Source organism: Topomyia yanbarensis, chromosome 3, assembly GCF_030247195.1.
Source record: "Topomyia yanbarensis strain Yona2022 chromosome 3, ASM3024719v1, whole genome shotgun sequence".
Classification (NCBI taxonomy): Eukaryota; Metazoa; Arthropoda; class Insecta; order Diptera; family Culicidae; genus Topomyia; species Topomyia yanbarensis.
The window spans coordinates 97770006-97780558 of NC_080672.1; the positions used below are offsets into that span (position 1 = coordinate 97770006).

General features: G+C 40.3%; 2 protein-coding genes and 1 pseudogene across 2 annotated transcripts; 2 read left to right on the top strand and 1 right to left on the bottom strand.

The window, feature by feature from the left end:
• Nucleotides 1-1641: 1641 nt before the first annotated feature.
• On the top strand, nt 1642-3071 carry LOC131691464 (post-GPI attachment to proteins factor 2-like). Its single transcript, XM_058977878.1, has 3 exons — nt 1642-2307; nt 2371-2589; nt 2647-3071. The coding sequence occupies exons 1-3, from the start codon at nt 1869-1871 to the stop codon at nt 2781-2783; spliced, it is 795 nt and encodes a 264-aa protein (XP_058833861.1). The 5' UTR covers nt 1642-1868; the 3' UTR covers nt 2784-3071.
• Nucleotides 3072-3126: 55 nt separating this feature from the next.
• On the bottom strand, nt 3127-4903 carry LOC131691465 (zinc finger protein 236). Its single transcript, XM_058977880.1, has 2 exons — nt 4180-4903; nt 3127-4122 (listed from the first exon to the last, which is right to left on the bottom strand). The coding sequence occupies exons 1-2, from the start codon at nt 4771-4773 to the stop codon at nt 3556-3558; spliced, it is 1161 nt and encodes a 386-aa protein (XP_058833863.1). The 5' UTR covers nt 4774-4903; the 3' UTR covers nt 3127-3555.
• Nucleotides 4904-7891: 2988 nt separating this feature from the next.
• On the top strand, nt 7892-9244 carry LOC131692839 (DEAD-box helicase Dbp80-like; annotated as a pseudogene).
• The last annotated feature ends 1309 nt before the right edge of the window (nt 9245-10553 follow it).

Here is a 10553-nt window from a genome sequence, read left to right on the forward strand (position 1 = left end):
TATCTTATGTGCCGACCTCTTCTTGAAAAAGTGTACATTATTTACAGTAAAGGGCAAAACAGTCACAATTTAATACTCGCACGCATAAAATTTAGTCAACGTGACTCTTAATGTTGCCGCAATTGTTAAAAACATGGCTTTCATGGGCAACAAATTTATGATTTAATACGCTGAAATTTAAATGTGATGACAGCCGATCATGTCATAGGGTAGCACACTTAATTTTGAAGTATAATTTTATTAAGGGTTAAATGGAAGGTACTTGAATTCTCAGTGTGGGTTGAAACTTAAATCTTATGTGTCAAATTCCTTCGAAATAAAGTGTACACAGTTAAATAAAACAACCTGCAGCATAAGTTCTTTTAACTTACTTTTGAGTTGTGCGTCGCTTTCGCACTTATTAGTGTTGTCAAAAACAAAACGAAAGATTCGACTCAGTCGAGATCTTCCGTGGAGGAAGGTACTTTTGAGTTGTTTGGGGTATACTCAAAATTAGGTAAATTCAACTTAAATTTGAGTATAAAAAACCTATCAATGAGTTGTAATTTTTGCCGTGGTTAAATGGAAACTACCTTCAACGGTTTACCTAATTTTAAGTTCCCCCACGATACCACGAGATTGAGTCAAAGGAACTCAATTTTAGGTAGTTTTTCGTTTCCGTGTAGATTATTTAAAGTGTAGGGCTAGTTTTTCTGTAAGGTTTTGACTAGAAAAACTCTAGAAAGAGAACTGCGGAGACTCCATTTTGGATCGATTGGATTCGCGTTTAGCTGTCAAAAAACGAATCCAATCGAACATTGCCTATCCTTATAACTTTGGACGTGTTGCCATACAATGCCGGGGCATACGTTGCCAAAAATGCTGTTTTTCTCTCCGCAGTTCTCTTACTAGAGTTTTTCTAGTTTTGACCAGCCTCCTGGCAACCCTATACCAACATATGGAGTTTGACAGCGACCTACATATATGGGGCGTTATAGCTATAAAGCCCCAAACAAAGAATTTTGTTCGGCGCTATGAACAATATTGAAGCATTTCACACGACGTTTTGCGGGATGATTAGTTACCATATCATTCAGAAAATCGGCACTTAGTAAGTAAATACAGCTTTTAATGATACGATCCAAAATTATTGTTTTGATTTTCATGGCAGTGATGCTGGCTGTACAGAGACGCCATTCTTGACAGGAGGCTGGTTTTGACGTCTTACACGCAACGCAAACAACATTGCACTGAACGCAAAAACATTGCACGCAACGCAAAATACATTATGAATTTCTATTTTGATGGAAATAAATGCATTTAATTTCACTGATTTTTAAAAATGCATCACAAGTGAACTGCCCCTAGATCACAAGTGATCTGCCCCTAGTATGAAATTGACAAAAAATTAACTTTTTTCCATCCAATTTATTGTAAAAACCGGGATACTGGCAGCCATGCTAACCTTCTAGCTACTAAAAGTAAGAAGAAGTTTGTTTTTGACACTTTTCTATGTCAATAATTTGTCAGGTCGAAGAAGTTGCACTTTTGATCACACTTTTGATTCATCACACTTTCATACTGTGCAGTTCGATTTGGTGGGAACTGTGCAATAACGCGATATTTTTTTTTAGTGTGTCAGAATGACGAACAACTCGCTTTTTTCTAATCTTCACACTGGATTATTAAATTTTCACGTGTACGCATGACGTTAAATACATGATGTTTCCACCTCTTTATGAGCAAATCATTTTCCTTTTTGTTTACATCATTTACAATGCCCCATCAGTAGAAAACAAATTGATTGTGTGTAAACGTCAGAAAATGTATCTTTTTACTGATCCACGAAAGCGAATTCTTACCCGTTGCAATTAAAATTGTTAGCCAATATGCTCCCCCAGTACGAACGGCTTGGGGACAGTGGCTCCGGCGTAGCCGACCAAACTGGTCGAAGTGCGATTCGTATCCGCTTCGGTAAGCTGGCTGTGATTACGGTAATGTTCCCAGTTCTGGGATTCCTGTTCTGTGTCGTGTGGTCTCTGCTGTACAATTTCGACCAGGCCAACTCAACCCACTGTCTTGTGTATAATTTCCTACCATCACTTTCGGCGGCAATTGGAAACTATCAGCCACAACGATTTGTATGGCAATTTTCGGTGCTGGTACACGCCCCACCGCGGTACGCGATCGCGTTTCTCTACAAAAACTTCCACGTGGGTTTGTTGCGCAAACGACGAAAGGAATTGGCCTATCTAGCATGCATACTAAACATTACGGAACTGAGCTCGCTGGTTGGGCTTACCATGTGGACTTCGATTGATAACTATGGTGAGTCAACTATATCGATTTTGTATTTTACTATGCCACTATCTAATGATTTTTTATGTGTAGAAGTGCACAAGTTTTGCTTTACTACATTTGTAATTGCATCGATGAGCTATATGATCATACTGATCATCATCAATCGAGCAACCCGAGAACTCGATATTCTGTCCGCGTCGGAAAAGAAATCTATAAAATACAAGAAAAGACTGTTCGTTGCAAATCTCTGCTCAATCCTACTGGCAGTTTACTTCTTTATTAGGCACAACACTTATTGTGAACGCGGAGGTATTGAGGACTAACATTTTGGAACGTACAAATTTTAACCGAAAACTTTTATTTCAGTCTATTCACTCTTCGCTTTGAGTGAGTATGTATACGTGTACAGTAATATTGGCTTCCACATGACAGCATATTGGGATTTTATTAGTGCGAATCTTTACTTCGACTGGAGGAACGGTATACACTTCTCAAGCATTTGAATCCAAGAATTCAGCGACCAATAATTTTGCGTAGCATAACGAAAGGAATCACACAGGCACTATGACGCATGAAACACATTGTGAATTGATTTAGGTTTAAATACAAATCTCTTGTGGTCGTAAGCTACATCGTTTCAACAAGGGTTATATGATAATAGTGATAGAAGTCGATGATGCTTACGAAAGGTAGTTATAGTATCAGCGGATTCAAACGACGAGTATAAATTGCTATTTTGAACTTTATTGTTTTACAAATAGAGTTTAAGGACTTTTACCCTGCAAATAAAATGCTGCATTATTCTTTATTAAAGGCGTTTGAAATTTCCATATTCTCTTTGTCTGAAATTCTGCAGCATTTTGAACTAGGCTCTAGTCTCATTAATGTCCTTCTATGCAAAAAGCACGACGAAAGGAGTTTTCTGCATAAATCCTAAATTTCCTTACATATATTATGATAATGATGTCATCTCTTACCAAACTATTGCTAAAAGCTCATCAATCATGTTTAAGTATTTTTTTATTTACAAACTGAATTTGGCGAAAAAACGAAAAAAGCTTTCAATTCCGAAATGCAACTCTCGTACAATAGAATAGAATTAGTTGAATGCAATAAATCCAGTATTCAATGAAAAATAAATTCTTAAAAAAATGCACAACTGTGTGTCAGTTTTTTGCAATGTTCCAATTGAAAACACAATGATGCATATCTTGATACTTATTTAAAATACTTAAATGATAATTACGTTAAAATAACACAAAATTACTCGCTTACCTACGGTCTAGAAAATTTCCTTTTGTTGGAAGGAAGATGATTATACTCTACTCTTCTTTCCCTAGAAAAATTCTCGAACACATTTAGAAACTTATTTCGATCGTTATTCTGCGAGTATGACGCCAACGCAGGCTGATTGTTCCGCTGAGACGACCGGGAAGCTGCCAAGGGCGTCACAGCTGGTGAGCTGACATGTTTCAAACCCCTTGCTGCATTCAGTGCTCGGGGGGTAAAATCAATGTGCGTCGCGATGTGTAGCTTATAAGTTTGGGCATTTTTGCAGTCCAGATTACACTTCGGGCATACATAAATCCCGTTCAGTTTGATGTGGTCCAGAATTTTGTGTACCAGAAATCCAATACGGAAAGCGTATTGATGATTACATTCGTCACACTGGTAAACCCTCTGACCGGTGTGTCCATTGAGGTGGTCTCGGAAGCGAGCAAAATATTTGAACTTACCATCACAGCTGTCGCACTCAAACTGCTCGGTCTGGAAGTGCATCTTTTTTATGTGCTGATTCCATTCACGAATGTTTGGCAAAATACGGGGACAATATTCGCAAGCCTGTCAAGATAAAAATAACAATCAATAACGCCCTTCGCAAATCGCCATTTATGGTACCATATTTCTCATTTGATCCTCAATCTGTCTAGCATCCACGATGTGATGTTTCAAATCTTGCAATTCTAGCAGGATGAGAATTTCCTGGTTGGCAGTTATCAGATCATTCCAGACATCAGACAACTCTAAAGGATTGACCTCGTAGTAATCGTCCGTACCCGATCCGCTCTCTTCCGGATGTACGACTTCCGTCACGGGATCAAATACGGGATTAGCGTGCGGGAATGCACTTTGTAGTTGAGAAAGCAGTTCCGGAGCTGCTATAGGATGTGGTGCGTTACCATCATCTAATTCTTCGATGATAAAAACATCCTGGCCATCTACTATCACGGATTCATACTGATCAGGTGCAGGTGCTGGAACTACGGTGGTTGCAGGAGGTACTGCTGACTCAGTGAGCAATGAAAGCTCGTACACATATGACCCATTCGAGAATGAAGGTTCCGATTGTACTTGCTGTACCTGCCTGATTACTGTTCCATTGCTAGAGCGTTTATTTGCTCGGCGTCCACGACTTGGTCCTGGGCGAGCCACTGGCTGTAGCCGCGGTAATTGCTCCAAGTCATCATCGATAAGAATCACTTCCGGTTCCATGATAAGTAAAGTTTTAAAACAGCATGATTGAAAAAATTCTTTCGAGAAAATGTAGAATTTTTCACGTTTTTTCGAAAAATTTAATCACGAGAAGGAAAACAAAAATGACGTTCTTGTTGTCTGTTTTACAATATCATTGATGTAGCACACAGGATAAATTTTATAGACTGGTACCGCGAAATACACAGTAAAAATTTAAGCTGAAAATTATGGTAGATGCTGGATTCCACACGGTTAAAATAAACTAAGACAAGACAAGCCCTAGTAAAAAAATTATACACGAACTTTAACCCATATAATCCAACGATTCCACCTATTGTTTGGATTATACTCTGAACAGGTCGTTAGGCTCTTGGATCATAAGATGTTTATTAGGGAGACAACTAGTACCCCCCAGTGAGCAAATTTTCTGGCAGAGACCGCTCTGCTAAATTTCTGCAAGTCTTGGTTTGGCAGCCCTGTCAGATTTCTGCGCGTATCCTGTCGGGTTAGTTGAGCTAGGGCGAGCTCGGTTTCGCTCGCGTTTTCTGGCAAAATTCGACAGGAACCGAGCTAAACCCTGGCATAACTCGGACATAAACTGTGCAAAGATCCTGGCATTTCCTACCTGGTAGAATTTAGCACGAATCGAGCAAAACATCTGACAAAGATGTTGCAGGAAGCATGCAGAGATCTTGGCCGTACATTTCTGGCTGGATTCTGGATAAAAGTGAGCAGCACCGGTTGGTTTAACCGCTTCTGTCAGAAACGGTTGTTGCATTTGAGCGAATTCGTTGCCAGAATTCTCGCACCAATCGCGCAAAATGCTCGCAGAAACTCTGCCAGCATCAATTTCACTTTGCTCAACTTTTGCTAACTTCTGCTCAGCGTGGCAAGCAGAAAGTTAATGAAACGGACATATCTAAATATGAAAAAGAAATTGGCTGCACTGCCAACATCTCTGTCAAAAAAATGCAGACGAACATGGTCAGGCGATTTAAAAAGTTTTACATTTGACTCAACTCGCCTGTGCTAATTGCCCCTAGGAACAAATGCAATTTGCGAATGCGATTTAAAGGCAATTCCAATACTTAGATAAATTTTCTGGCGGCTGAAATAGACTTGGTTATTTTTTGCGTTTTTCAAACATGGCGGTTCATGTTTGGCTTAAGCTTAAAATTGTTTTTTGAACAATTGGTGTGTTCTCACTTGTATTTTGTTAGTCTAGTGCACTTCATTTAGCCAACGAATTTAGAAAATTGTGGAATCGTGTGTAAGTATAGTAGAACAAGATCTCTGACCTAAAGTCTTAATGAACGTCAGATTGTGATAAGTTTTGGTGTGCAATACCAATTTCACCTTTGATTCTTCCTATAAGTTGGTGATGATTACCTAGTATACTGGTAAGTATATGTGAGTAGATAATGAATCCGAAAATAAGTATTATTTTTAATTTTCGTATTAGGCCATTAAGGGCGATTAAATGGCGCGTTCCGTGGGCGATTTGAGGGCGATTTAAGGGCGGGTTGGGCAGCAAAAAAATGATGGCGGCAAACCGCCCAAATGTTGCATTTGAAATAGTCCCCCAATTGCCAGAAATTTGCTGGCAAATTGAAGGGCAATTAGCGCATCCGAGTTGGCAAATAGCCCCCCGTTAGCCAGCAACTTGCCGTTTTTGACTGGGATACAGTCAACTGTCGTCAATTATTCAGCAGGGCACAAAAATAGCAAGAAAACCAAAAATAAGAAGCCAGTTGTCTCGTCTTGTCTTAGGCGATTTCTGGAGCCAGCGTGGATTTCTGGAGCCCAACCCAAATAGAAATGTACAGTAACAAAACCATGATTTTCACTGTGACAGTACAGTAATTTTACAATAATTTATAGTAAGTTTTAGTGTTATACTACAATACAAAAACAATAAACTTTGACGAGTTCACAGTAAATTTCAATGTAAAATAGCTTTTTACAATGCACTGTATCAGTTTTTTTGCTGAACAGTGAAATTTATTGTTACATGAAATTTTATTGTAAATCTACTGTGAGAACTTGGCATCGAACAATATTGAAACAGTAATAACTATAATATTTATTGTTAGTAGGGTAAATGCTATTGTAAAATTCTATCCGGGAAATGACGTCTTCGAATTTGACTAATGGGATACTGTTTTGAAATTGATTCTACCAAGGGTAAAGACAACGACACGACCTGACACTTCATGAAAAATTCCGAAAAAAAAGTGTTCACGAAATTAAACGCCAGTTACCAGTACATTGAGCGACCCCTCGGTAATGATAAAATATGAATTTCTCGCGCAACACTGTCTCAATTTTCTTAATGTTTATTTGCATCCCCTAGCAACCAACATCCGTAACAGCTAGGAAAGAAAATATTCTGTTTTGTTTGCTGCAAGAATCAAACGCGAACTCGAAATTTTAATACCCGATCGAAACGATGGCAAGCGCTGCCGATAACTGGGTCAAAAAGACGACGGATCAAGAAATTTCTGCACTCGGTAAGTGTTGTTATAACCTATTTTTGAAGCGATCATTGGGATGGGATTTGAATTTTTCTTTTTAATACAAATAGGTTAGCGAACTGAGTACATATCACCAAGGATAAGGATTCAGAGCCGGCGGCTGGCAGTCCAGAGAAAGAGAATGAGGAAAAACCTAGTCCACCGGCAGTAGAACCAAAGCTGCACCTGATGTTTGGAGTTCGGTAGCTACTGACTCTAGCAGCTCCTGAAGAAAAACAAGCTGCAAAAGAAAATGGAGAAACAGCTTCCTCCGCGGAACATGCAGAGGCATTCAAGTAAGTCGAAATCTGCAGAAAATTTTGATTAGGACATAAGGAACATTGAGAGCCTCTCTTTGTTTACTTTCTCTTTCGATTATTATGACGTCACTATAACACTTTGCACTAATTTTCCAGTACATAGCCGATGGTTTTTACTAAAATATTAGGCAAAGAGTTGAGTACTAAATATTGAAACCACCGAGTAATAAACAGAAGAGAAAGACCCCAAAGAGAATCTCATTGTTGCTTACGTCCTATTCTAAATTTTCTCCCGAAATATTCTGTATCAGCTTTAAAATTATCCATGACTAATCTTTTAGCCCGGCGGATGCAAGTTTGCTAATGAAAGATGTTCGCTAAGGTCTAGTAGAATCAAAGCTGGATCTGGAGGTGCAGCGGAAGGATTCTTCTTCGCCGATTGGTTGGTTAAAACTTTCGAAGCTTTGCACATGAAGCAGGAATTACTACAGAGAGTCTATGCGATGGTTTTCAACGCCCCTTCCAAGATTCAGGAGATGGCTCTACCTACTCTGTTGGCCGGTCCGCCACGGAATATAATCGCCCAGAGTCAGTCGGGAATAGGAAAAACCGCTGCCTTCGTGCTGGCAATGCTCAGTTGAGTCCATCAGTTAAAAAACTATCTGCAGGTGATTTGCCTTTCCCCACGTATGAGCTGGCAATTCAGAAGGGGGAAGTAGCTGCCAAAATGGCAAAGTTTTGTCCGGAAATCAAACTTCCTTACGCCGTTCGCGGTGAGGAGACCGTCAAAGGGGCGAAGCTGACTAATCATATCATCGGAACACCCGGAAAGCTAATGGACTGGGGTATAAAGTTCAGGACGTACGACCCAGTTTTCCCTTTTTGTTCTGGACGAGGCGGGTGTTATGATCGGTGTTCTTCTTGGCTACGTACGAGCGCGAGGTGATGGAGTTTGCCGAGTACATCGTACCCAATCCGATTCGGCAGGCGCGGGAGCAAAGATCACTCGATAACATCAAACAGTACTACGTCAAGTTCCGCAACCAGGACGAGAAATTGTGTGATTACCGTCGGACAAGCGATCATTTTCTGTCATATGATGTATAGGACAGTTGTAAACTCCAAGTAAACTTATTTTCAGAACTGTTAATCGATCGAAACAGGTACGCAAAACGGCCGGTTGGTTGACCGGCAGGATGTCCCAGGATGGTCACTCGGTAGCGGTACTGTCCGGTGATCTAACGGTGGAGCAAAGGTTGGACGCTCTGGATCGATTCCGAACCGGAGTAGAGAAGGTACAGATTATAACGAACGTTTTGTCCAGGGGTAAGTTCCACCACTTGATTCTGGCTACAGCACCAGGTTACGGAGAGATTCTTTCGTCTTAGGTATCGACGTCGAACAGGTGACCATTGTCGTCAACTTCGACCTGCCGATGGATCAGCAGGGACGAGCCGATTGCGAAACGTATCTACATCGAATTAGACGCACCGGTAGATTCGGTAAGTATGACTCATTCTTGTGATCCTATAGATTGTATTTCTTTCCACTTCTTTAACAGAACGGAATCACCATCAACCTAGTGGACAGTGATCGAAGCATGATGATTTGCAGATCAATTAGGGGGCTATTTCAAATGCAACACTATCCGTAAGACATTCTGTAGTATTTGAAGCAGTTTATACTGGTTGCTAAAATACCTAGCAAAAACCACAGCAGCGCGCAGTTTCTCACAATGCGATTATTTTACAATAGTGTCGGTGTTGTTTGTTTGTTGATGCACAATACTAGTCATTAAATAGAAAGATTATTGAGTTATGTATAACTGGTTTTATTTATCCGAAAAGCTTTAAAATAATAAGTTCATACAGCGAATCGTTGAAGTTTAAATTTCTCTGAAATTCATTGGTGACTGACACCGGGTTATTTTTCGGCTGCTATATGTGCGATTTGTTTAGTTGTTTTCAGTTAGGAAGCAAAGCAATATGTGAGCTCATGTTCGATTGCACACTGAAGAGAAACCATTCTTGTGCGTCGTCTATGGTATAACTTTTATTTCTTATACTGCACTTGTCTGTATTTTTTGCAGTCTTTGCGGTGGACACTTTAAAATTTCACAAGGGCAGGAAAACGGTTGTCCGTTGATGATAAAAACGAGTGCCACTGAATCGGTGTTTGCTGCCTTAAGTACCTTGATTCTTAAAAGGGGAAGTAAAAAAGTATTCGGAGAGTAATCAAGTGATAATGTCGGCTTAAGTGACTCATTAGTGGCTCTTTTTAAGGAAGTTCAGGACAAAAATATAGGTTTTTTCCATAAGTGCGCGGTAATATCAGAAAGTTTCCCTGGCAGCCAAAAGTAGAGCAAGGAAACAACGCAATTAGTATCAGATATAAAGACCTTCTTGACTACAAACTTTGAAATAATAATAATCCAGTGCAAGCAATTACAAAGCATAATCAAAACCTAAAGCCATCCGTTTTCGCCTGAAGGTTTTTTTTTCTAGTCAGAAAAGCGGAAAAGTCCCTCCGATCCACATCGTGCACGTGTCGATCATCCTCATCAGCCGCCGTTGGTCGGCATCACGGACCTCGCTGATTCGAGTAACGCTCCTGCCGCCATAGTACGCCGTCGAACTCCGGAACCCGTCGAAGAGCGAAAAAACGGTGTGGGACGCTCCTTGGCGACGACCAAGTCGAAGCATAGAATCCCGGGCTCGAATTGCATTACCTGAATAGTACTTGGACCGACTAGCAACATAAACGGCGGAAACAAACAGGTCAAATCCAACTAGAAATAAGTGAAAGGGTTAAATGATGTCTAGCCAAAAGAAAATAAACGGTCCTGTAGATATCAATAGTCCTCGTTTCGCAATTCGGACAATCATTGGGTAGAGGGTTAAGATTTTTTGGACTGTATCGTTGAATTCATTTTCCTGTAGTTGGTGGAGTTGGTTGTGGTAGTTCGTACCTGACCTGCCCTGAGAGGTTTAGCCGGGCTGGTAAACACACGCTCCACCGCAGTACA

Bases quoted from the DNA above. Each gene is read 5' to 3' on its own strand.
- LOC131691464 (XM_058977878.1), top strand. From the start codon at position 1,869: ATGCTCCCCCAGTACGAACGGCTTGGGGACAGTGGCTCCGGCGTAGCC. The intron at 2,308-2,370 runs GTGAGTCAACTA...TTTTATGTGTAG, and splicing joins GACTTCGATTGATAACTATG to AAGTGCACAAGTTTTGCTTT. The intron at 2,590-2,646 runs GTATTGAGGACT...CTTTTATTTCAG, and splicing joins CACTTATTGTGAACGCGGAG to TCTATTCACTCTTCGCTTTG.
- LOC131691465 (XM_058977880.1), bottom strand. From the start codon at position 4,773: ATGGAACCGGAAGTGATTCTTATCGATGATGACTTGGAGCAATTACCG. The intron at 4,123-4,179 runs GTACCATAAATG...TTATCTTGACAG, and splicing joins AGGATCAAATGAGAAATATG to GCTTGCGAATATTGTCCCCG.